At 32.9% G+C, this 27,947-nt stretch overlaps 1 protein-coding gene across 1 annotated transcript; it reads left to right on the top strand.

Moving 5' to 3' along the window:
* The first annotated feature begins 20 nt into the window (after positions 1-20).
* Positions 21-27,425, top strand: LOC126885663 (zinc finger protein 675-like). Its single transcript, XM_050652352.1, has 2 exons — positions 21-401; positions 25,728-27,425. The coding sequence occupies exons 1-2, from the start codon at positions 173-175 to the stop codon at positions 26,597-26,599; spliced, it is 1,101 nt and encodes a 366-aa protein (XP_050508309.1). The 5' UTR covers positions 21-172; the 3' UTR covers positions 26,600-27,425.
* Positions 27,426-27,947: the final 522 nt, after the last annotated feature.

Raw genomic sequence — 27,947 nt, 5'->3', positions numbered from 1 at the left:
TTATGACAGTTAGAGTCTTAGATAAGGAAAAAAGAGTCTCTTTCCTTGTCTAAGGTTACAGTTTTATGAGGTTTTAGTTTTATTTACTTTTTTCTATTTTACTTTACTGCGATAATCTCATATGATTTTGTAAACATTTTGTACATACATATATAAAATCTAGATTAATCAGATGGAAGTAAAACAAGAAGTTAGTCAGACAACTTGTAAAACAGAAATAGATAATAATGAGGTTGTTAATGTTCCTCTGCATACCTTTAAAATTGAGATCAAGGAAGAACCAGAGGAACCTAAGGAGGAAAGTACAGATGATAATTTTGATTATTTGAACTTAAAAGAATATGGTATAAAAACTGAAACGGAACAAGATGAAGATAATGCTACATTCTTAAATGAAGAAGGTGAGTAAACAAAAGAAATTAATGTAGAAAGTGCTTCTGTCATCATAACCCAACCAATAAAAATAATGGAAGAAGAAGGTATGATGTGAAATTCTCTAAAATTTTGAGTTTCCTATTGAATGAAGGTGATAATATGTGACTTCCCTATCATATGAAACTTACACTGTGTGTTATGGATAAAGCACCTTGGGTACCTAGATGTGTCTCACCTGTAAAGGCGTTGGGTGCTATTTATGTAACGATAAACTACCACAGAGAATTAAAATCCTATTGTAAAATAATACTTGAATCAACTATGATAGTTATCGTTTAAGCCAGCATTTAGCTTTGTCTCTCAGGTTGTGTTGTGAGTATGCCTTGTCTTAGTCAAAAATATGAACATTGAAAATCTAGATGGAGCAAATAAAACAATAAGTTAACTAATCAGGTTTATTTTTCAGTAAAAAACATAAAGAAAATATGATGTATTAGATTCAATAATATATATTCAAATTATTACCGAAGAACTTACAATTTTTTATTATACTTATTGGCTTTTTCTGTTGACTTTTTCTGTTTCGCCTAACTTCTTGTTAGCTTCATATGATAGTTTCTATGTTAGAGTTTCATATGATAGAGAAGTCACATATCACCTTCATTCAATAGGAAACTCAAAATTTTTGGAGAATTTCACATATCTCCTTCTTCCACTTATGTCTTCAATTACTTTTTACACTCTTTAATATTCAATCAACCATAAATATAATCTAAATCAGGAGTTTTCACAAAAATGGCTGCGTTATTCTCAATATCTCAATTTGTATGATGTTTCAGGAGAGCAAAGGGTAATTATTTAGTGTTGACTCACAGCTCCCACAAGTCTGACAACTGTATATATGGTATCTGCCTTACCTTCTTATCATTTTAAAATTAACAATTAACTGCGCTCGGCTTTAATTTTTGTATTTATCTCATTTAAAAATGTGAAATTTTCACATCAATTTCAAATTATGGCCGCCATTACAGTATGCGCAGATCGCTTACGTATGGATTGATGAGTTTATTTCTGCAATGTTGCCTAATTTAAAAAATTTTATAATTTCTTGTGCAAAGACGGAAGGTGCTTTATTTTTTTTTTTAATTTTATTAATAATTAACAAAACACTCTACACTCTAATACCCGAAAGTTAGGTTTGGACCGAAGGGTTAGGTCTTCCTCCTTTGAAAATTGTACTACCGAAGGGTTAGGTCTTCCTCCTTTGAAAATTGTACTGTATAATATATAATATATTAATTTTTTAATTTTATTAATAATTAATATTACATTAATAATAATTTATTTATTTAATACAATAAATATTAATTATAAAATAAACACTACACTATGTAGTTTTTTGTAGTTGGTTTTAACATCTTTCTGCATTTGCATTTATAATATGGGGTATACAAAAATAATATGGTATGGAAATAATTCTGCGAAAATTTTAAACTTGGCAACGATGCTTTCATCCCTTAACTAAGGAGGTAGAAGGGGGTTGGCTAAGCGTTACCGACGCTAACCAACGCGTCCTTTTCGTTCTTTCTTGTTCATACCGTGTTTGTGTACTAAGCATCAAAAATGGCGTGTGTTGAACCATGTAGCATCGGCGTGTTTGAGGCTGGCTACATGGCGAAAACCAAGGGCGAGGTGCTAAAGTTTTTCATTAATCACGGGGTGTTGAAGGACGTGATAGTGTGTCGGTGCGGAAATACCCTTAAAATGGACGGAAAGATGACTTTCAGGTGCAACAAAATGGTCTTAAGGAAGAAACGTGCTCCTAAAAAGTGCGGATTTTGTATATCGGCGAGGAAGGGTACTTTTCTCGAGAACTCCAAATTGGCGATAGACAAAATCTTTCTTCTCGTGAACCTTTTGTTGAACTGGAGGCCACCGCGTCAGGAAGCCGCTTTAGAAGAGCTTGGGATATCTTCTACTACGATGGTCGACTGGTACAGTTATTGTAGAGAAGTGTTTATTAGCTTCGCTATTAACAACTCTACAAAACTAGGGGGTCCTGGTTCGATCATTGAAATCGATGAGGCCAAATTCGGTAAGCGAAAATTTAACAAAGGCAGACTTTTCCGGGGTCAATGGATTTTCGGAGGATATGAGCGAAGCACTGGGAACTTTTTCGTTATTCCTGTCGAAAGAAGGGATGCCGATACTTTGCTTGGAATAATTCGCGATTGGATCCTTCCTGGTACAACTATATATAGCGACTGCTGGAAAGCCTACAATTGTTTGGCCCATGAAGGATTCCATCATCAAACTGTGAATCATTCCAAACATTTTGTCGATCCCGAAACTGGAACACACACCAATCACATCGAGAGGTTATGGCGCGAAGTTCGCAGTAATATCCACAAATATGGCGTCAAGGAAGCTCACTTTGTTGGATATCTTGCCGAATTTTACTTCAAGAGGAGATATCCCAAACGCCTGGAGAGGATGCACCACTTTTTCAAAGCGGCTTCGGAGCTTTACCCGCCGGCATACTAAGGTAGGTTGATTATCATATATTAGAATTTGATTTATTTTGATTTAACGATATACATCTTTGTTCCGAAAAAATCAATTTTAAATGTGGCAACAGTGCGCATACCTACACCAACTCAACTACTGCTTATAACTGTAATTTTGGTAATTTTCCGATGTGCACTATTTTATTTGTTGTTTGTACTGTCATTTTATGGTAATTTTTTTGGACTTAGCCTAAAAACCCAAAAAGAGGCCAAATTTTAATGATTTTTATGTGGCAAATTATATAAAGTGCATAAAAAGTATGAAAAAGACACAAAAAATATGCGATTGCATCTTTGTTCCGTAAAAATAAATTTTAAATGTGGCAACAGTGCGCATATCTACAACAACTTGAGTACTGCGCATAACTGTAATTTTGGTAATTTTCTGATGTGCATCTTAATGAATATAAATAAATAACATCAAAAACCTGTTGATAATTACAATAGTTCGATTACATTAAATATTATTCAAATAATTTACTATATTATTAGTTGTTTGTATTCTCGTTTTAAGATAATTTACAGTTTTTAATTTTTTTGTGTCTTTTTCATACTTTTTATGCATTTTTTATAATTTGCCACATCAAAAACATTAACATTTGGCCTTTTTTTGGGTTTTTAGGCTAAGTCCAAAAAAATAGGCCATTTTCGGCAAATCCGTTTATATCAAATTTTTACCGAGCAAAGATAAGAACTGGCCCATGTTCTAATGATATCATTAGTTGTTTGTCAGATTGTCAGTACCTTTATAATATTTTATATTGATCCTTTTTCTCTGTGTCCTGTGGCTCCACCATTGACACATTAAGGACAGACAAGGCATACTGAGCAAAAAAGAGTAACATGTGGGCAGTCGATTGCTGGTGTATCTATTACTTTTTACAAAGAGATCCCGTGCATATGACAGACAAAGATGGCTAGACCACTCAAAGTAAATATTGTCCATTGATATTGGCGTTACACCTCGATGCACAGAACGGCCCATACCTTCAAGTCATTTATTCATGTTAATATACAAAAGTACTTATATATGTCAAAAATAATACAACTTTGGTTCATAGATTCATAGATATAAAATACAAATATAAAAACACAAGGCATACTATGAAATAATACATACATTAATTTAAGACAAACACTTTCTGGGTTCCTAAGAATGAACAAAGTACAATTCAACAATAATTCACAACCCAGTTCCAAACATTAAAGTTAAAATTTAAAAATTCGTCACTGCTGTAAAATGCTTGATGAGAAAATTCTTTAGTGATTTTCTAAATTGTAAAATTGGCAATTCAGTAATTTCAGTAGGCAACTTGTTGTAGAATGTTACACCATAAGAGTTTGGTCCGTCTCTACTTCTTTGGAGCCTGGTGTAGGGCAGTATTAAGGCATGTTTATTCCTGGTTTCATATTGGTGTACATCCTCATGTCTTTGATGACAATCTATATTTTGTTTTGCATGAACAATACTCTCTGGAATAAATAGTGAAGTGTAACAAATGCTTACTGACATTCTTTCTGAGAGGACAGGCCAGCAATTATCCTTACTATTCTTCTCTGAATACGAAAGACATCTTTGGCTCCAGCACTGTGACCCCATGCCAAAATTGCTTAGCTCAGGTGTGAATGACACAGTGCAAAATAGGCCTGTTGTAAAGTGAACTGAGATACACACTCAGAAAGTCTTCTAATCAGAAAAGTTGCAGTTCCTAGCTTAGCAACAAGGGACCTTGTATGAGCTTTCCAACATAGTCCTGCATCCAAGTAAACCCACAAAAATTTTATTTGTTTGTCTGCATCTCCGGATCGAAGCTGTCTTGTTGAAAAAATCAAAGGCTGGGTTTTATTGAGGTTTAGAAGCAACATATTTGCTGCAAACCATTGTTCTGCCTTATCTTGTGCTCATTTTGATGCCTCTATTGTTGCATTACAATGAGACCTTGATTGGCTTTAGACCTTGCCTGGTCTACCCTTTATTATGTTCATGAGACTCCATAGCCCAAGTCAGGGTCTGGCCTCCCCCAGCATCTGCCTCAATATCTCTTTAGTATCGGGTCTCACTTCGTCTATCCATCTCTTCCTTGTTCTTCCTACTGGCTAACGTCCAACCATAGTTTTGCTAAGTATTCTACTACGGTCTGACAATTTTTACAAGACAGTGATTCATTGTCACTCGCCATTAAACTTTAATGAGGAGTGACAATAAATCACTGTCTTGTAAAAATTGTCAGAGTATAGGTGTCATTATCCATTCTTATAAGATGACCTGCCCAGCACAATCTTTGTATTTTTGCATAATTTGCTTTAGAGGCTTCATTGTAAGATTGATATAACTCCTGGTTGAACCTTATTCCCCATATACCATTGTCACAAATGGGTCCCAATATCCTCCTTAATATCCTTCTTTCAAAAGTATTAATAAGGTTTATTGTCTTTTCTGTTATGGTCCATGTTTCTAAGCCATATGTTGCTATTGGTTGTGTAATGGTTTTATATATCGAGGGTTGAGAACAATAAGGGTCCAAGTGCCATTTTACAATTTTTTCAGGAAACAAATTTCTAATTTTAAACTGTCATAACTTCGTTATGGCAGTTGTGTCATAACTTCGTTATGGCAGTTGATGGAGGAATTTATGAGGAATTCAAAAGTTATTTTTAATTTGAAATATCTCAGTGGCATATTATTTTTTTCTTTAAAAAAGTTCAGACCATTACCCATATTCGCGCCAACGGTGAATATAAAATTGTTTTGTAGGTAGGTATGTCAGAAAACAATGCACAATAGCTACCTGTTAAAACTCACGAAATTTCATTTGCATATCTCCTCTGGTTTTGCATCTCAATAAATAAATCGTCAGTTTGTAAGGAAAATTTGAATACCCCTTATTTTGGAAACGAAGCATTTGCAGACAAACATTTAAAAATCAAACTCATTATTTTTTCATGTAGAATTACTTAAAGTTTTCTTAAACTTACTTCTTACTTCTTAAAATCGTTATAAAAATAACATGTTAAAGGCAATAAAACAACCTACAAATTAAAAGAAAAAAGAAGTTTCTGCGATGATTAGAAACGAAGATATCTTCAAAGAACGAACTAATACTTTTTGATTTTTTGAGGTTATGTTCAGGTCTAGGGGTCTAAAAATTGTTTTGATCTTTTTTGGGATGCACTTGAAGGCAAAATAAGGCAGATAATGATTTTAAAATTGAATCAGGAGTCAGAATGGTCAAAGAAATGACCGAAAAATGATTTTTCTTTATTTTGACCATGATGAAGCTGACCTATAAAAATCTGAAAAAAAATCATGGAGGTAATTTGACACCCAATAAAAAATATAATTTTTTTTCGGCATTTTGATCGGAATAATTCTTTTTAAAACACAGCTTAAAAATTTCAAAAGCAATAAAAATGAATTTCCCTCCAAAAATTTTGTGCTATGGGCAATGAATAATCCTAAAAAAAGTAGTTTCTACCGTGATTAGAATCGAAGATATCGCTAAAAGACAAAAACACGTTTTAATTTTTTGGGAGGTTAAATAGACCCTTTGTGATTTCTTTAGTTGTTTCAACTGACAAGTCATTAAAATGCATAACATTTTTGGAATTAGGTGGCTTTATTCAAAGAGTTTACATGATTTTAAAATTGTTTTGAATCTGAGTGAATAAATTCTTCAATGTTGGAAGTATAAGATATATAGCATTGATTTGTTATTTTTTGCAGTGCGTTCTAAAATCTGAAAATAAGGTATAATCAGCTGCTTACTGAATATGTTTGAATCTAGCATGAGCAGACTTTGTGACAGGTCTTTCAGCACAACAGACTCATTAAAACACAGGTTAAAAATAAAATAAGTATATTTAGGATATTTATATTCAGTTCAAAATTAAATACATATAACAAAATAAAATTCCATGGAATGTAACTTTATAAGGTTTTTATCGCTAAATTTCCTAACTCTATGACTTTCATTTCTTTTTATCTCACAACGTAATATGTTTTCCATCTTTTGCGATATTTTGCCGGTTATTAGCGCGCTCATCACTGTATACTGTGTACACAATGGTAATCGCCGAATCTACCTATCTACATAATTACACACTGAGACTCGGTAGTCCCCAATCAAATATCGACACACAGTTACCCATCTGACAGCTCTGGGCGGAGGTGGCGGCTCCCGCTAGCTGTGGTTATGGTTCCGGCGGAACGCCTCCTCACTGCAGAGCGCGTCCACCTCGGCAGGTTCCACTTCATTCCATTTCATATCTGCCGATTGAGTTCTTCCCGTTTCACTACACCGAGAGGAACTGATTTCATGATTCTCCGTGCTCGTCTTAAGTACACTATTGGTAGCCATCACTCCTTGGTTTCGCCGGAGAGGTGGACGTAGGGGGTTGCGCCGATATGGAAACGCGTTCGGTCCTCTGCTGTTGATCTGCCGAACGCCGGCAACTTTTATTAAGTAAATACTGGTTTAATAGATAACTATGATTTTAGGTTTTTTATGTGTGGACATGCTATTGGATGCCAGAAACATCTTAAAAGATAATGTGAGAATTAACAAAAAATTGGACCAACCGCTAATTGCCGCTACAAAAGTGAACACTGAAAAACCTTTTAAATGTGACATATGCAATAAAGAATTTTCAAGAAGTTCTCGCTTAAAAACACATAATATAAAGAAGCACACTGGAGGAAAACCATTTACATGTGAAATATGCTCCAAAAAGTTTTCAGAAAGTCATTTTTTAAAGTCTCATATGAAAACTCACGCTGAAGGAAAAACCTTTACCTGTGACATTTGTTCTAAACAATTTTCATCAAAGGAGTGTTTAAAAAGACATACATTCACCGGCAAAATTAACCACCCACCTTGTATTTGTATTTCTTTTAATTTGCAGAAATAATTAATCTTGGACCACATTTTATGAAAGATACGGTGAAAACCACCTTTGAGGAAAACAAAACAGTAAAACTTTTGAGGAAAAAGTCGTTAATCAAGAAAAAGTCTGCTAACTGGACTGTGGCTGAATGGAAGAACATATTTTTCTCAGATCGGAGCAGAATGTCCCTAAGAGGTTAAAAGGGACGTCAGCATGTCTAGAGGCTTCAAAATGAAAGGTTTGCTCCATGCACTATAACCGAAACAGTGGCTTACCGAAGAGGGTCAATAATGACTTACGAAGCTAGTACGGATCTTGTTGGGCTCGATAGAGGCAGTGTGAATGCTCAACAATACGTGGAAGAAGTTCTTCAAGACCATACCACGACCTTTCGCATCGTTCATTGATTAACGACAAAGCATCCCTTGATTAACGACTTTTTTTCAACAAGTTTACTGTTTTGTTTATACAAAAAACATGTAAATCAATAAAACCATGTTTTCCACTCGCATGCAATATTATATGTCTCTTATGGTTTCTTAACTAGTTTTGATGGGAATTAAGGCACAATTTTAATTGCAAAAATGCCACAAACAAATAGCTTTAGAACAACATTATAGTTTCTTAAAATCTCGGTTCTTTTGTGAACAACATAAGTTGTTCTGAAGCTATTTTCTTGTGGCATTTTTACAATTTTAATTTTTACAATGGGAAATAAGCCACAATATTATTAAAAAATGATTTTTTATTTTAACGTTTCGACGCCTAAATCGGGTGCCGTTGTCAAAATACAAAATACTACTAATACAAACAAAAATGTTGTTGCTTAGTAAAAAAATTCTTCTAATAATTTATTTAATTTGACTCATTTATATCGGCAATTCAGATACATATGATACATTTTAAAGACTTAGAAGACTTTAAAATGATATTGCCAATATTTATGAGTTGCGTTCCTGGGACGACTTTACTGAAAGATAGTTCATTCGATTACATGAAATCAACCCCAACTCAAGAATATCTGCCACAAAAAAATTCATAGCATGTAATCTGTCTTTAAAAAGACAACCACATGCAACGGTGACATTAAAATTCTCGCGTTAGAGATCTCATAAATATAAATAATATAATATACATATCAACGCAACTCATAAATATTGGCAATATCATTTTAAAGTCTTCTACTTTAAAATGTATCATATGTATCTGAATTGCCGATATAAATGAGTCAAATTAAATAAATTATTAGAAGAATTTTTTTACTAAGCAACAACATTTTTGTTTGTATTAGTAGTATTTTGTATTTTGACAACGGCACCCGATTTGGGCGTCGAAACGTTAAAATAAAAAATCATTTTTTAATAATATTGTGGCTTATTTCCCATTGTAAAAATTAGAACAACATAAGGTTTCTCTTTCACACAAGGCTTTTGTCTTCCATTTTGAACCTATACCCAATTTTAATTTTGTAATACAGTCTCTACAGTAACATGCTCTTCGTTTTCACGCATTTTATACACTAAACGCAAAAAGTATCGCATAATTTTTGAAACAGAAATTTTTTTAAATTCTTTTGCAGAATGTTATAATACCCGTCTATCGTTTTCTTTAGGTGTCTACAAATCCATACCATTTCAAGTTGAAGCGTGTTTTTGTCGAAAAAAAAAACAGTAAACAAAACGTTGTTAAAGAACATTTATTTTGGACATTTGTGTTCGAGAATTTGATCTGTGCACTGTGTCTGCATAAGTTTTCAATAAGGAGATGCGTTCTTACAAAAAATGACTAATATAACGTCATAACAAGCAGCCCAAACTGTAGGATTAATTGGAGATGGACGATCGCAGGAATATCTTGCTGATGTTATGAGAATCTACCAATCAAGCATTTCAAGAGCTTAAAGAAGGTATAAAGAAAGGGAAGGATACTCGAGAAGACCACTTCCAGGACTTCCCAGGTGCACGAACCCAGCAGATGAACGTTATTTACATCTGCAGACTTTACGTACACATCATGTTACAGCTAGACAACTGCGAAATGATCTTTCCACAGCCGGTGGCCCGTAATGTTCGGTTCGTAAAGTGCCAATTCGGTTAGAAACAGATTAAGGGAATTTGGAATCAGAGTAAGAATGTCTGCTACTGCTCCACTGTTAAGGAAGGCACACCCGTATGACACGTTTAAATTTTGCACCAGAACATGTCGATTGGGATATTAACAACTGAACTAATATTCTTTTTACTGAGGGGTCAAGATGTGCACTTTGTGGATCCGACAGTGCAAAGTGTCTATCGGATCCAAAAAGTGCAAATTTTGACTCATCAGTAAAAAGAATATTAGTCCAGTCGTTAATATCCCAATCGACATGTTGTGGTGCAAAACTTAAACGTGTTATACGGTGTGCCCTCGTTAACAGTGGAGCAGTAGCAGTCATTCTGACTATGATTCCAAATTTCTTTAATCTGTTTCTAACCGAATTGGCACTTTACGAACCGAACATTACGTGCCACTGGCTGTGGAAAGATCATTTTACACATATCTAGCTGCAACACGATGTGTACCCAAAGTCTGCAGATTTAAATAACGTTGATCTGCTGAGTTCGTGCACCTGGAGAGCCCTGACACTGGTCTTTTTGTGTATCCTCCACTTTCTCTATACCTTCTTCCCATATTGGATTGGTGGATTCCCATAACTTCAGTAAGATATTGCTGCGATCAGCCATCTAAAATTAAACCTACAATTTGAACGGTTTACTGTAAAGAGACCGAAATCATTAGACCGAAAGCAGTAGACCGAAAAGCACTTTACCAGGGGCGGATTTATTCATTAGTGGGCCCGGTGCTAATTCTTGTAGAGGGCCCTACCCAACTCTTTTTTGACAAGGCACTTTAAAAATTAAAACAATATAAACTTCAGTACATTTAAAATTATGCATTTTCAACAAATGCTTTTATGACACTTTCAAAATCAATTTCCCCCAATACGTCATTCTCAATAGAGCAGATCGATAACGAAACTAATCTGTTCTCGCCCATTGATGACCTTAATTTATTTTTAATAAAGCTTAATTTTGAAAATGATCTTTCGGATTCGCAGTTCGTGATAGGTATAGTTAAATATATTCTTAAAACAATATAGGTATTTGAAAACACTGAAACAAGGTCTTTTTCGATAATAATATCCAACATGTCTTTAGGTGTTACTACAGAATTCTCGAAATTAGGAAGAGATAAAATAAAATTTTGAAAAAATATAATCTCTTCGATAAATGCCTGATCTATATCAAGCGGGTACGTTTCGATAAGATTTCGCGCATATTGTTTTAATGTTTCACCTTCAATAGTGCGAAAATTTACAAAAAATGCAAAAAGATTAGATACATAACCGTATGCTTCATGTCGCTTGTCTAACTCTGTCACTAATGTATCGATCGATAAATAAAATGTTTCGACTTTAAATTTGTTTGAACCTTCTAAATGTGAAGAGGGCCCGTCTGGAAATTTTTTTTTGAATCTGCTCGTTTTTTTGAATAATCAAATTTAACGTATAAACTCAATTTTTTTGCTTTTTCTTCAAAGTATTCAAAATTTTCACGGTGTTTTTGTATACTACTGTGTAGTCCTTGTAGTAGAAGTGTGCCAGTGTTTAGATCCAGACCAGGTTTTTGAAGAATGGTACTAACTGTTCCAAGTTGTTTTAAAATTTCGTTCCAAAATACGGTTAAAAAAGCAGTTTCAAATTTCTCAAGGATTTTTACTAAAGTTCCGCTTTCTAATTTTGTTTCCTTTTTCTCATCGGGATCGTCGCGAATAACAGTAAGACCATCGTGTATTTGATCATAACTAGCTTCTAATGCTTTTGTAGCATCCTCTCGACATGACCATCTGGTGGACGAAAGTGACTTCAGTGTAAATTTTGTACGATTTTCTTGCATCTTTCTTGTAAGAACATCCCACCGATGAGTTGAACTAGCAAAAAAAGCGTACAATTTTTGTAAAAACATGAAGAAATGAGATACTTCTGTAGATGCCTCTACGCTGCATTGACCCACTAGATTTAAAGAATGTGCAAAGCACGGCACATAAAATGCAAGGTTATTCCTGTTTTTAATTTCCGCTTGAAGTCGCTTGTATTTCCCAGACAATATTGACCGCGACAATTCATAATGTTAATATCATGACATTCTAAAAATTCTAAAACTACACTACTCTAAGAAGCACCAGTATGACTAAATATAGGTAAAAATGTCAAAAAACGTTCATGAACTTTATTAGAAGAGCAATATCTAATAATCACTGGAAGTTGGTCGGTGTGTGATATATCGGGCGTAGAGTCCACGATCAAAGAAAAATATTTAGAGTTTTTAACTTCACCAATAATCTTGTTTTTCACTTCACCGCCAATAATATCAATAAACTGTTCATATATAGTTTTTGATAAATATGACACGTGTCCACTACCTTTACCGCCATACCTTTCAATGTGTGTTTTAAGGAAAGGATCAAACTCAGAAATTAGTTCTAGTATTCCCATGAAATTTCCATTTCTACTATCACCAAATTTTTCTACGCTACCACGAAATGATAAGCCTCTTTCCGCTAGAAATTTTACGACCGTAACTACCCTTCTAAACACGTTCATCCAGTACTCAGTTTCTTGAATAAACTGATAGGCTAAGCTTTTATCTATACGATTCTTTAAATTAAGTCTATTTAACAATAAAAACATACTCTCACGATGTTCTACACTATTTTCGTGAGAAAGTGTGCTTTCTTCTGCTTTACCCCAGTTTGAGAACCCGTGGTGAGCAAACGCACTTACACTTTTTACCGAAAAAAGCTTACACGCGAAACAGTAGATGTTTCCAGTTGAAGGTGAATACATGATCCGAGGTACAGTTTCTCCATTGCTTATTCTTTTTTGAAATAATTTACCGAATAAGACTTCTATTTTGTGTTTTGAAGTTACGCTTGGAAGCTGCATACACGCCATCATTGTTTTGAAAATATTCTGAGCCTTTTTCTACACAACTTGATCGAAATGCATCTGTTAGAGTTGTTGGCCACAATGATACATCATTAGAAACTAAAAACCCAGAGGATGTGGACGCTGCCAAATGAGAATCATTGTTAGAATTTTCACTCAACTCATCTTTTTCTATCAAATGGGGTTTGCTTGTTGATGCAACATCAATTGAATCATTTATTTCCTTGTCATCGTGCGTAATTAACAGAGGTTTGGCGTTGTTTTCTCCTTGGTTCTTAAAAAACATGGTCAATTTCGGTAACTTTTGAACTCTGCTAAGTTTTTCTTCTTTTGCCTGAAAAAAATTAAAATTGCATAGACAGATTCGAACCCCGATGCAAATTTACTGCTTTTTGATCGATTGTTTTGAAGCATATATTTTTATTAAATCATACAATGTTACAGTGAGTCACAACAAAAACATTAAATAATTGATGGATTCGACCGTTACTTGATGGAAGTTCATTTTATCTAACAATAAAAAACTGAAAACGTTTGTTTTCTATACTTCCACAAAATTTATTATATCTAAGTGACTACAGCTGTTTCGGCGGAGTGCCTTTCTCAAGTAATATAGTTTACAATGTGTTTGCCTTTTTAATCTTCAACTGAAGAGGTTGAGGAGTGGGGAGCTGTTTGTCTCGAGTTGGTCATTCAGAATTATATCTGTATTTTTCAGTTTATTAATTTCCATAGATTCTAAAAAAGATAGCTTAAGGCCTTTATTTTGAATATGTAGAATTTTAAACTCTTCATTGAAAGAATGATTATGATCTAGAAGGTGAAGTGCGTATGTAGAAGTGTCTGTTTTTCTATTGTTGAATGCCCTTTTGTGTTCTGCTATCCGTTTGTCAAAAGTTCTGCCAGTTTGACCGATGTACGTTTTCGGACAGTCACCACAAGTTAGTTTGTACACACCACTCTGTAGTTGCTTTCTCTTTCGGCTTTTATTGTTCTTAATATATTTGCTTAAGTTGTTGTTAGTTCTGAAAGCTGGTGTTATTCCTTTCTTTTTTATGTATCTGGCTATTGTTGTTGTTATCTTGCCAGTATATGTGAGAGAGCAGAAGGTACTGGGTTCTTTCTGTGGTGGTGGATACACTAATTTCAGGGCTTTCTTATGGAGTTTTTGGTTTAAAATTTTGTTAACTGTTTGTTCGTTATAGCCGTTGTTTACTGCTATTTGTTTAATGATGTTTAGTTCTATTTCGAAGTTATTTTTTGTCATGGGAATTTCTGTCAGTCTATGTATCATGCTATGGTAGGCTGCTAATTTGTGTTGTGTAGGATGGGATGATGAATTGTGTATAGTTGTGTCAGTATGGGTAGGTTTATGATATATGGAGAACTCATGTTTGTTGTGTAGTCTGGAAATCGTTTTCTAGATGTAACGATTTCCAGACTACACAACAAACATGAGTTCTCCATATATCATAAACCTACCCATACTGACACAACTATACACAATTCATCATCCCATCCTACACAACACAAATTAGCAGCCTACCATAGCATGATACATAGACTGACAGAAATTCCCATGACAAAAAATAACTTCGAAATAGAACTAAACATCATTAAACAAATAGCAGTAAACAACGGCTATAACGAACAAACAGTTAACAAAATTTTAAACCAAAAACTCCATAAGAAAGCCCTGAAATTAGTGTATCCACCACCACAGAAAGAACCCAGTACCTTCTGCTCTCTCACATATACTGGCAAGATAACAACAACAATAGCCAGATACATAAAAAAGAAAGGAATAACACCAGCTTTCAGAACTAACAACAACTTAAGCAAATATATTAAGAACAATAAAAGCCGAAAGAGAAAGCAACTACAGAGTGGTGTGTACAAACTAACTTGTGGTGACTGTCCGAAAACGTACATCGGTCAAACTGGCAGAACTTTTGACAAACGGATAGCAGAACACAAAAGGGCATTCAACAATAGAAAAACAGACACTTCTACATACGCACTTCACCTTCTAGATCATAATCATTCTTTCAATGAAGAGTTTAAAATTCTACATATTCAAAATAAAGGCCTTAAGCTATCTTTTTTAGAATCTATGGAAATTAATAAACTGAAAAATACAGATATAATTCTGAATGACCAACTCGAGACAAACAGCTCCCCACTCCTCAACCTCTTCAGTTGAAGATTAAAAAGGCAAACACATTGTAAACTATATTACTTGAGAAAGGCACTCCGCCGAAACAGCTGTAGTCACTTAGATATAATAAATTTTGTGGAAGTATAGAAAACAAACGTTTTCAGTTTTTTATTGTTAGATAAAAAACATTAAATTTACTTAATCCTTTTATTCTTTAAATATACCAATCAAATAAAATTTCAATACATGTAAAACATAAGACAACTTTTCGTGCTTATTGCAACTTGCAAGGCTGTAAAAGCTTTTTTCTGTGTGTATTACCGACTATTACCCTATTTTTAAAAACCAATTATTCAGTGTTTATTGTTAATTATTTAAATAAATTACGCATGAAAACGAGCTTACAAAGTCTCAAATTAAAGGTTGTCCCATTAGGTTTTTAAATAAAAATTGTAAAAACCTCTATGTAATCATTAATTTAGGCTAAAGTTTAAAAAACCAATTTATAAGAAAAATTTACCTGCTTTTCCTTGTTGAAATAATTGTGCCGTCATCTGAAGCGTATCCTTTTTCAAAAATATCTTTTTATTTTGCCCAAACTTTGTTTTAAAAAAGGACAAAAACTGTTCGGAATTACATTATGTTTTTTTATTTGATTAGGCTAAAAGTTGCGCTAATATAAATTAAGTAAATAAACTCACCTTTCGCTTAGCGGCTCCGCTTTTATGCTGCTTAAGTGACATTATAGGTAGTTACAAGCGTATAAACGTAATGTATTTAAACAATATTAATTAGCACTCACAAACACTAGAACTAAAAATTAATCTGAACCGAATAAATAAAATTCACCAGCATCAACTCACGATTCACAATCTAATGATAAATGACTAAAAGCTAACGCCAACACAAGTAGGTATGAATTACTAATTGTCGTCTTTGACGTTCTTCAGGTACTTTACTTGGTTGTAAACAAAAGCTTTACTTGTTGTTACGCTTAAAGGGTAAAGTAGGTATATTTTATATTTCATTTCTTAACTTTATGGCACCCATTGAAAGACATATATTTTTGTCAAACACCTTTAACTTTCAGAGCGATTTAAAAGCATTGTATTGTAAGATTTCCGAAAAGGAGATGTAAAAGTATACCTGCTAATCTGTTGCCATTTATGTCATGTCATAAAAGGGTGGTTATCGGGTGTTCCTTTCCTTTTCTTTCAGAACAAAAGATTATATGAAATTGTCAATACAACAATAATTTCAAAGTAATTTTTACAATAAATAAGAGGAATTTGGTAGGGTAAGTACGACGGCGCGTCAGAATGCCAAATACGTAATTTTAGACAAATGTGTAGGTCTTCTGGGGGCCCCTTCAACCTGGGGGCCCGGTGCTACAGCACCTCTAGCCCACCCCCCAAATCCACCACTGCACTTTACCGAAACCTCACTAGACCGACCAGCAGAAAACCGAAAAGCAGTTCTTTTTACTTGTCGCAGTAAAAGAGATAAGACTAATGTAATTGCAACTGAATGTTATTTGGATGGTTATTATAAACAGTTAAAATGGTGTTAACGTCAAACGTCACTCTACCCTTAATTTATTTTTACCTTCACTAATTTATTGTTTAACGGATGAAAATTATTTCATATCAGACTGTACAGAGTAACAATTTACACAGTCTATAATATATAAAATACAAAAAAATACAATAAACAAAAAGACAGATATACCTACAAAATCTTAGAATAATTTACTGCCAACTTTTTAAATATATTTACCATTTCCATTTCGGTCTAATGCTGTTCGGTCTAGTGAGGTTACGGTAAAGTGCTTTTCGGTCTAATGAGTTCGGTCTACTGCAATTTGAACTGCTTGTTCTGACGTTATATTACTCATTTTTTGTAAGAACGCACTTCCTCATTGAAAACTCTAGTGCACAGATCAAATTTTCGAACACAAATGTCCAAAATAAATATTCTGCTTTAACAACGTTTTGATTATTTTTTTTTTCGACAAAAACACGCTGCAACTTCAAATGTTATGGGTTTGTAGACACCTAAAGAAGGCGATAGACGGGTATTATAACATTCTGCTAAAAATTAAAAATTATTTTTAAACTTTTTTCCTGTTTCAAAAATTATGCGATACTTTTTGTGATTAGTGTATATATAATGTTTCGAATTTCAAACTTACGACCCTCAGAGAGATCTTCAGTCTTAGGGTGTGGTCTAGGTTTATATTGTGTGTGCTCTACTTCAGTATTTACACTTTTTCTGTTTTTCAAAACTGACTTGAGTTTTGTCTCACTAATACACAAAGCATAACACACGCGTTTATGTACGAATTGAACTGATCACAAAAGGTCTCCATTGGATTTTTCAGTAGTAAAATAAGCATGCAAATTAAATACATATTACTCGATTTATATCTAAAACACGCTTTGCCATTTTCTTTGCCAATATACAAACTCTTTCAAACTAGGGAACCATTAATTTGCAACCGACTTGGATTTGAAAGTATCGCTAAAGTAAGGTATCAGTTTCTCCGAATGGTCAAAACCCCTAGTGCAAGCTATGAGGGATTAAATCAATATTTACGAATATCGTCGACCTAATATGTAAACTGCGTAACTCCATTTATCCAAATTTTACAGGAGAGACACTAAACTATCTATCTAAATATGACTAATGCGAATGCAAATACTACGTATCTCTCAATTTAAAAGATGGTAAAACGGAAATATTTTATAGATACACATATCACTAACATTTAGTATATTGTTTAAGTATTTAATATTACATACTTACCATCAACTTTTTCTTGAAAATATCACTTTCTAAACCGTGTTAGGTCAGTCGTGTGGTATCACAAACTAGGGAGTTACGCATTTTTCGTACTAAATTTGGCGGCAAGGGAGATACGGTGTATACGAAGAGGTCGCTATTTACTTATTGGGTAAAAATATGCACGTGTGTCTTTTTTGAACGATAAGTAGGGACTTTTTCAAACAGACGGCAGTAATAACTAATTTTCAGATAATTATGGAGTTCCGCAGTTTGCAGATTAGAACGACGTTATCTTAATCTCTCAGAGGTCATTGATTAGAACCACATTAAATTCTAGATAATAACTAATCTGGTTGTAACAGGTATTTTGCAAGTAAATATAAAATAAAATATGTTTCAAAAAATTAAGTCTTTCCATAACCTTATAAACATGAAACTGTCTTTAAAGTTGAGCAAAAGAGGAAAATCTGCTAAGCAAACCAACATTTCCGCATAAAATCTGCAGTGCACATGAATTATATCAAAAGGACATACTGTAAATACCTTCTTATTAATACTGTAGAAACAGATTGTAAAAGGATTTTTTAGAGCAATTTATTTTCGTACTTCTTATGCGGTACAGTAGAGTTAGCCATTTTCTGTCGATTGTCTAGCGATACTCCAAAACAATCACAAAATCGTGAAATATACTTTAGATTGTGTATATCTTACCGGCCAAACTCGATTTGTTGTTTGAAACTAGTTTGTCCTGAACGCGTTAGCAAAACTAGTTTGGCTTAGGTAAAGCTAGTTTGTCCTAAACTCGATAATATCTTATCGCGTATAGGATAAAGTAGTTTGGCCTATGCCAAACTAGTTTATCCTGATATTAATACGGACACTGCAGGATAAACTAGTAAGGCCTTTATAATATACCTAAAAAACCAAAATAAATAGATAAACTAAATAAAATACTCTGTAATTGGAGAACAATCATTTTTATTAAAAGATAATGACTCGTCGTTAAAATTTATCGACAATTGGTAATACAATCATGTTATAAAAAAAAAAGAATGTGTACTTTGTACGCACGTAAGAAGTTAAACTTCTATTATATGATTTCAACGAAATTAATATACTTTAAACAGTTTCTCTACTACTTTCCAAAAATTTTTATTAAAACAATACCAAAAATTAAAAAATAAAAGAATAAAACACACACAAACACATTGAAAAATGCCACAAATGATTTCTGAACAATAATTGTTGCCAAAAATTTTAATTAAATACGTATTTTCTGAAAAAAATTATATAATAATATACTTACAATCATAAAATCTATAAAAAAAATAAAAAAATGATATAACTTGCATTGGGCTTGAACCTACTTCCCGTGTATCCCGCCGTACGAGAGTCGAAGCGATTTCAAACTGCATCACCTTCGCATATTAACCCGATCAGGGAACGCAAAATTTTACGAAAACCTCCAAAAAAATAAAGGAAGGATGAAAATTTGGGAATAGGTATTTGAAAGTGTCTATTATTATATAAGAAAAAGTTTACAATTCTACATCCCCTCCATTTTACAAAAATTGGAAAGTACGGGATGAAAAATTTTTTCTCAGGGGTGAAAAAATATACGTTCAAAATAAGTCCGGAATTGGATAAAATAACTAATTCTAAGTAACTTTTGTTATACAGAGTTTTTTTACCAAGTCAATACTTTTCGAGTTATTTGCGAGTGAATGTGTTCATTTTTAACCAAAAAAAAAATGTTTTTGGACGGTTTTTCGGAGATAACTCAAAAAGTAAGTATTTTAGCAAAAAAAATATTCTTAGTAAAAATATAGCTTATACAAGACTGAAAAAAATGGTGTATGCGTGAGGTCTGCAGACCCGGTAGAAGCAGAGTTGCAGCTAATGAAATGTAGGTTCTTCTTCGTCAAATTTCAAATCGAATATTTCAATGTGAAATAACCAAAAAAGGGAGCACTTTTCGGGAAAAATTAATTATAACTTTTTTAAAGTGTTTAAAAAAAGGTTTATTTTTGTTTTATAAAAAAACTTTTAACATTAAAAGTAACGCCCGGTTTCATAATCAACTTAAAGTGAACATTAACTAAAGTTCACTTTAACGTTGACATTTACCCATATGAATTGTATTGACAAGGGTACCAACTTAAAACTTAAAGTCCACTTTAACTGATTATGAAACCGGGCGTAAGTGAGTTACGCTCAAAATATTGTTGGTACCTTTTATTTTTTGGTAAAAAAATGGCGAAAATCACCCCTTAATTAGCTTCTCAAATAAAATTAATCGTTACCGCTTTACAAGTTACTTTACTTATGTATTGTTTATAACGAGCGATCCACAATTATTGGGATCAAAGCTAGCCGTGCAAAAAATTACGTATGTCCTGTTTTAATCTGAATTTATATCATTGGTTTATCAATTAATTTTGATTAACATTATAAAACATAAACAATCAGTCAAAACCAGAATTTTAATCAAAAATAAAATGAATTAACAAAATTATAAGTAACAAGAATAAATAAAATCTCTACATAACCTTACTTTTCTTGTTAATTTGACCTACACTGCAAAGTTGACGTAAACTGGAAAGTATATCTGAATTAAGAATAGACATGCACTGTATAGCTATCTTTGTCGTTCAGAGCCACCTATGGTGACAATAATTTTGGATCACACGTTATTATCTATAAGTTTCATTGGTTCAAAGTGCTCAGTTTTAAAAAACATTTGGTTTAAAATAAAACATTTTTTTTATTTTGAAAAAAATCGTAATTGTTTATGGAATTAACTTAAAAACAATTAGGACTACCAAAAATCTCAAAGAGTAATAAAATGTAAGTTTTGCTTTTCTGAACATTTTTGATTTTTTGTTTTCTTGTTAGACAAAAATTGGTTATGCTATGGCTGTTCAAAATTTGCCTAAACTCGTGATTAGTTACTCGTTCAAGCCATTTTAACTACAGCTTTTTCAAAACGAAACACTTTGAACCGATGAAACTTACAGATCATATAAATAATACATAGACAAAGTTACTTGTGAAGTGGTAATATTAAACTTTATATGTGATGCTAATTAGGGGATGATTTTCGTGATTTTTTTTCCATAAAATAAAAGGGACCAACAATATTTTGAGCGTAATTCACTTACTTTTAATATTACAATTTTTTTAAAACAAAATAAACCTTTTTTAGACTTTTTAAAAAAGTTAAAATGAATTTTCTCCTAAAAGTGCTCCGTTTTTGGGTTATTTTACATTGAAATATTCGATTTGGAATTTGCCGAAGAAGAACCTACTTTGCATTAGCTGCAACTCTGCTTCTACTGGATCTACAGACCTCATGTATACACCATTTTTTTCAATTTTTTATGGGCTATATTTTTGCTAAGAGTATTTTTTTCGCTAAAATACTTACTTTTTGGGTTATCTCCGAAAAACCGTCCAAAAACATGTTTTATTTTGTTAAACATGAGCATATTCACTCGCAAATAACTCGAAAAGTATTGACTTATTAAAAAAACTCTATAGGACAAAAGTTGTTTAGAATGAGTCATTTTATCCAATTCCGGTCTTATTTTGAATGTATTTTTTTCATCTTCGAGAGGGGGGTATTCCCCTCCATTTTTGTAAAATGGAGGAGATGTGGAATTGTAAATTTTTTCTTATATAATAATAGACAATTTCAACTACCTATTCCCAAATTTTCATCCTTCCTTTATTTTTTTGGGGTCAGATTGTTCTTTGATCGGGCTATATACGTCATGTGGGAATATACACAAACTGAACAACTTTTTGACATTTTGTTTATATGAATTACATATAAACAATATATAGAGTAAGAAAACGATACATTAGATGAAAATTTGTAGAAAGTTTGTTCGTAATCAGATTATGTAAATTAAAGCATTGCCTACTAGGGGTATAGCATACATAGCAAGTACTAGGTAAGTACATTATTTTTTTTACATTTTCCAAATAGGTATGAAGATAATTTTTTATTGGAATACAACTAAAACATTCAGAATTACGTACGTGTGGCTTTTCAAAACTATTTAAAAAGTCACTATAATTATAAATTTGATTTTATTTCTGTCCTCACAACAATAAAAACTAATATATTATACAACATTTTTGTTTACCGATAACCTCCATATTGAACAATTATTGACAGATCATTTCAACACCCAATCAGAGCCCGTATAAAGACTAATACCAAACTGTCGGTGTGCGCATGCGCGCAGATCAATATAAATTCACCCTCAATCTCAATCGCGCCTAAAGGAGTATAACTTCAATAATGAGTGTTTTTTATATAAAAGTAATAATTATTTTTCCATGGAGTATTTTGGTGACACTTATAATTGTGGATTATCATTTTCTTCTTGTTTTGTCGTGCCAAGAGAAGACAAAACATCGTCGGCACGACAAAACATTGAAAGGTGGACGAGAAACATTTTTACATTGGAGACCACGCGAGCACAGCCGTAGTAGAGGAAGACCACAAAAACGATGGCTAGACGACATCAAAGCAAAAGTGGGGAGAAACTGTCACCAAATAGCACAAAATAGAGAAAAATAGAGAATTCATGGAAAGACCTTTGTCCAGGAGTGGATGCCAACAGGCAGAAGAAGATTGCCTTCTTACTCTTGTATCTGTTTGTGGAACAGTTTTTGTTGCAGCTACATTTGACAAAACCTTGTCCTGGTCCAGCTGAACCTCTCGTAGCAGGCTGCAACCTTTAACGATATTTCAGTGCCTTAGTTTATATCTACTACCTCTAAAAAAGTGTCGAATGTCGAATTCTGATCTGAAAGAGACAGAGATATTAATACCCCAAAAAGTTAGCTTAATTTAAAATATCGCTAAGGGTTGCAGCTACGAGTGATTCAGTTGGACGGACAAAGTTTTTTGTCAAATGCAGCTGGAAGGAAAATTGTTGCACAAACAGATGCAAATGCAAAAAGGTAATGATACTCCACAATTCTAAGTGTCACCAAAACACTCCATGGAGAAATAAATAATAATTTTTATAATTGAAATATAGTCCATTCTTTCACGGTTTTTGCTCTAAATTTTAACGAACCGTTTGGATTGACATGAAATTTGGCATGCGTATAGCTTACATGTCAAAGAAAAAAAGTGATATTGTGCCGATGTGTGCTTTTGCCCTGGGGGTGACTTTCACCCCCCTGTTGGGGGTGAAAAAATATATGTCCAAAATAAGTCCGGAAATGGGTAATCTGACTAATTTTAAGTAACTTTTGTTCTATAGAGCTTTTTTGCCAAGTCAACACTTTTCGAGTTATTTGCGAGTGAATATGTTCATTTTTCAACAAAATAACCACTTTTTAGACGGTTTTTCGCAAATAACTCAAAAAGTATTTTGTCGAAAAAAACGTTTTTAGCAAAAATATAGCGTATAAAAAAGTAAAACAATGGTGTACGCGTTAGGTCTCTGGATCTCGTAGAACCAGAGTTATAGCCAATGAAAATTAGATTCATATTCACCAATTTTCAAATCGACGTGGAATATCCAAATAATTAAGCATTTTTTGGGGAAACCCATTATAACTTTTTTAAAGTGTTTTAAAAAATCTTTATTTTTGTTTTTACAAAAAGTTCATAGCATTAAATTTAAGCAAGTTACGCTCAAAATAAAGTTGGTCCCTTTTGTTTTGGCAAAAAAAAATCGGGAAGACCAACACCTAATTAGCAACTTAAATGAAATGAATGGTTACCGCTCCACAAATTACTTTACTTATGTTGGGTTTATATGATCTGTAAGTTTCATCGATTCAAAGTGCTTATTTTTAAAAAAATTTGGTTTCAAAGTAAAATTTTTAAAAATTTAAATTTTAAAAAATGTGTTTTTTTCAAAATAACTTAAAAATTGTTAGAGATACCAAAAATCTCGAAAAACAAAAAAAGTCTGATTTTCTTTTCTGAATATCATGATTTTTTTTGTTTTTGTGTTAGACAAAAATTGATTAAGATTTGGTGTTTCTAAATTTGCATACATTCGTGATCAGTGACTCGCTCAACCCCTTTTAACTACAGCCCTTTCAATAATAAGAACTTTGAACCGATGAAACTTAGAGATCATATAAACAATATATACACGAGTCAAGAAACTTGTGAAGTCATAACGATTAACTTTATTTTGAACGTAACTTGTTTAATTTTGATGCTAGAAATTTTTTTTATAAACAAAAATGAAGCCTTTTTTTAAACACTTTAAATAAGTTGTAATGAGTTTTCCCCGAAATGTGCTTCATTTTTGGTTATTTCACGTTAAAGTATTCCATTTGGAATTTGACGAATATGAACCTATTTTTCATTAGCTTTAACTCTGCTTCTACTAGGTGTAAAGACGTGATATATACACCATCTTTTTAAATTTTTTACAGGCTATATTTTTCTAAAAATGTTTTTTCGACAAAATACTTACTATTTGAGTTATTTGCGAAAAACCGTCTAAAAGCGTGGTTATTTTGTTGAAAAAAATGAACATATTCACTGCCAAATAACTCGAAAAGTATTGACTTAGTGAAAAAACTCTATAGAACAAAAGTTACTTAAAATTAGTCAGTTTATCCATTTCCTGACTTTCTTTGGACGAATAGTTTTTCACCCCCAACAGGGGGTGAAAACTACCCCCAGGGCAAAAGCACATATCGGCACAATATCACTTTTTTTCTTTGACTTGTTAGCTATGTGTATGCCAAATTTCATGTCAATCCAAGCGGTTCTTTAAAATTTAGAGGTTTTGCAATATTTTACCGTTAAAGAACTGGCTAATATAATTATTGCTTTCAGAAAAAGCATTGATTATTTTTTAAAATATGATTGTATTACCAATTGTCCATTAGTTTTAACAACGAATCATTATCGTTTTAATAAAAATGATTATTTTCCAATTACGGAATATTTTATTCAGTTTATCTATTTATTTTGGCTTTGTAGGTATACTACAGTATACTCCTTCTAGAACGAGAACTGAAATGGCAGACTAATTACCTCGTTATAAGCCGATCTCTTTATATCGGACAACAACAATATGGTGCATACATATCAATATGTAGTTTTCTAAGACATTAACTTCTTACAGTGAAGCCATTCCGAGCAATATTCTTCTTGTAGTGCCTATCCGTTTCGGATGTTGGCGATCATCATGGCAGTATGTACTTTGCACACTGCTGCTCTAAAAAGACTTGTGGTTGTTGTGTTAAACCATGTGCGTAGATTCGTCAGCCAGGAAATCCTTCGCCTTCCTGGTCCTTGTTTTCCCTCCACGTTTTCTTGCAAGATTAGTTGCAGTAGTCTATACTTTCGCTGTTTCTCATTATGTGACCGAGGTATTCGATTTTGGCTGCTTTTATTGTGGTTAACAGCTCTTTTTCTTTTTGCATTCTCAGCAATATAAGATGCAAAATTTTGTTTGATTGGCGCTTTTTAAAAAGAGTCGATATTAGGAAGAAGTTGATAGGCAGTGAAGTTTATTACATCACTGGCCTCGATAAGCACACAGATTTTAGGCATTTCTGTATACAGGCAGCTGGGGTATTTAGTTATAACCATCACCGCGTCAAAAACAGGTAAAGAAACGTTCGATCTCATTTTCCCTCTGTATAACCAAATATGCCTTGTTATACAGGGTTATAGTTCAATGGAAATTTCATAGGATACCTAATACACCTCGTTATAAGCGAAACCTATTAATACCCGTGTTCGTTATAGAGAGAGTTTACTGTATAATTTTTATACTAGGCCGTACTAATAGTGGGTTCTGCAGTGTCCGTATTAATATCAGAATAGACTAGTTTGGCCTAGGACAAACTAATTTATCCTAACGCGTTCCGGGCAAACTAGTTTGTCCTGATTACGGGTTTGGCCGGTAACATAATAAATTATATTATTTTCATTGCGAAATACTAATTTAATAGATAATTATAATTTTAGGATTCTTATGTGAAGATATACAAACTGATGTAAATAACGAATTACAAAGAGACCATGTTACAAATAATTTAGTGGACGGAACGCACAGTGGACAAAAACCTTTTGAGTGTGAAGTTTGCAGCAAGAAGTTTTCAACAAGGTCACGTTTAAAACCGCATATGAAAATTCATTCTGGAGAAAAAGAAGATACTTGTGACATTTGTTCCAAATCTTTTATAAGAAAAAGGGGATTAAAAGTACATATGAGAGTGCATACTGGAGAAAAACCATACAAGTGTGAAATGTGTTTTAAGCGGTTTACTGGGCAAACCAGTTTGAAAAACCATCTGAGAGCACACATCGGGGAAAAACCTTATAAGTGTGAAATTTGTTATAAGCAGTTTGCTACAGCAAAAGGTTTGAAGTACCATCTGACAACACACGCTAGAGAAAAATCACACACTAGAGAAAAATCTCACAAGTGTGAAATTTGTTTAAAACAATTTACTACATCAACTTATTTAAAATCACATTTGCTAACACACAGTGAAGAAAAACCCTACCAGTGTGAAATTTGTTTTAAGCGATTTATTCAAGCGAGCAATTTGAAAACTCATTTGAGATTGCACACTGGGGAGAAATCTTTCAAGTGTGATATTTGTTTTAAGCAGTTTAGTAGAGCACATGGTTTGAAATACCATATGAATATACACACTGAAGAAAAACCGTACAAGTGTGAAATTTGTGTTAAGTCGTTTAGTGTAGCACATCATTTGAAAAATCATATAAGAATACATACTGGAGAAAAGCCATACAATTGTGAAATTTGTTATAAGCAGTTTACTTCAGTACAGAGTTTGAAGTACCATCTGAGAAGACACGCTAGAGGATAATCTTCTTATATGTGTGTGTGTGTGTGAAAAAATGGCTTGGATGCGAGTCCGTTAGCCACAGATTTTTATTTTATTTTTACCTCAATTTATTAGTTTTGTTATATTTATACGTATTTCACTTAAATGATTATATTTGTTTCTTTCAAGTAGTTTATGAGTAATTTAAATATTTCCATTTTATGACAACTTAGTAGATATTCTATACTAATTGGAAAATGAACTTGTGTTTGTCGTAAATTGTAATATAATTGATTTATGTCTCGTTAATTTTGCATTCCAAGAAAATATGGTTTAAATCTCTAATCGAAACATTATCACAAAAACATACTGATGAATTAATTATTCCTAATTTGTGCAGATGTGCCTCATATTTCCCGTGTCGAGTTTTTAATCTGACGATAGTAGAAATATCTTGCTTTGGCAGGTTATATTTAAATATGTATTCAGGTGGCGGAGGAAGTTCTTGATGTAAAGAAAAATATAAATTTTTTGACATGCTTGTAATATTTTTCCATATTTTATTTATTCTAACTTTGACGTCATTTATTGCATCTGTCGATAAGATGTGAGTTAGTATCTCACCTTTTTTTATTGCATCTTTGGCCAACTCATCCACTTTCTCATTACCCAGTATACCGGCATGCCCTTTTGCCCATATAAATACTACTTCCACTTCTTATACTTGTTGTAGATATGTAGAACTAAGTTTCATCTCTTTTTATTTCAAAACGTGTTGTTTTCCACATTTTGCCGGTTATTAGCGCTCTCATCACTGTATAATTATTTTTTCTTTTGTGAGAAAAATATATACAAACTTTAAATCCAATATGTGTGTATTATTTTATTTTAATATCCTAGTAATGCTATGAGGATATGTGAATGTTCCATAGCTCTCAACCTAAATGACACTAAAACTACAAAATTGATTTATGAAGATTTTTTTATGATTTTAGGAATGGTAATTATTTTGAACTGAATAACTTTCTTTCATTCATTAATTGGGATGGGTGTTTGGATAATAACATTGATGATGCAACAAGTCTCTTCTATGATATCCTTTTAACAGGGATTTCTCTCTTTATTTCTCTGAAAAAATATAGAACATCTACCTTTCTGAATGGTTCTCCTCAGACATAAGAAAATTAACAAGGGAGAAAAGGTATGCGGACCTTCTTTATCTTAAAAATCATTCTGGCACTGAGTATATGAAGTTTTCACGTCTTCGAGCTGAATGTAAACGTTTATCTGAAATATGTTGTAACAACTATATTAGAGGGATTGAGTCAGACCTAATTAATAATCCTAAATACTTTTGATTTGCTAGAATGCAAGGAAAGAGACTGGTTGG

This window comes from Diabrotica virgifera, chromosome 1, assembly GCF_917563875.1.
Source record: "Diabrotica virgifera virgifera chromosome 1, PGI_DIABVI_V3a".
Lineage (NCBI taxonomy): Eukaryota > Metazoa > Arthropoda > Insecta > Coleoptera > Chrysomelidae > Diabrotica > Diabrotica virgifera.
The sequence above is the reverse complement of the archived record's forward strand: the minus strand, read 5'-3'. Positions and strand labels throughout refer to the sequence as shown.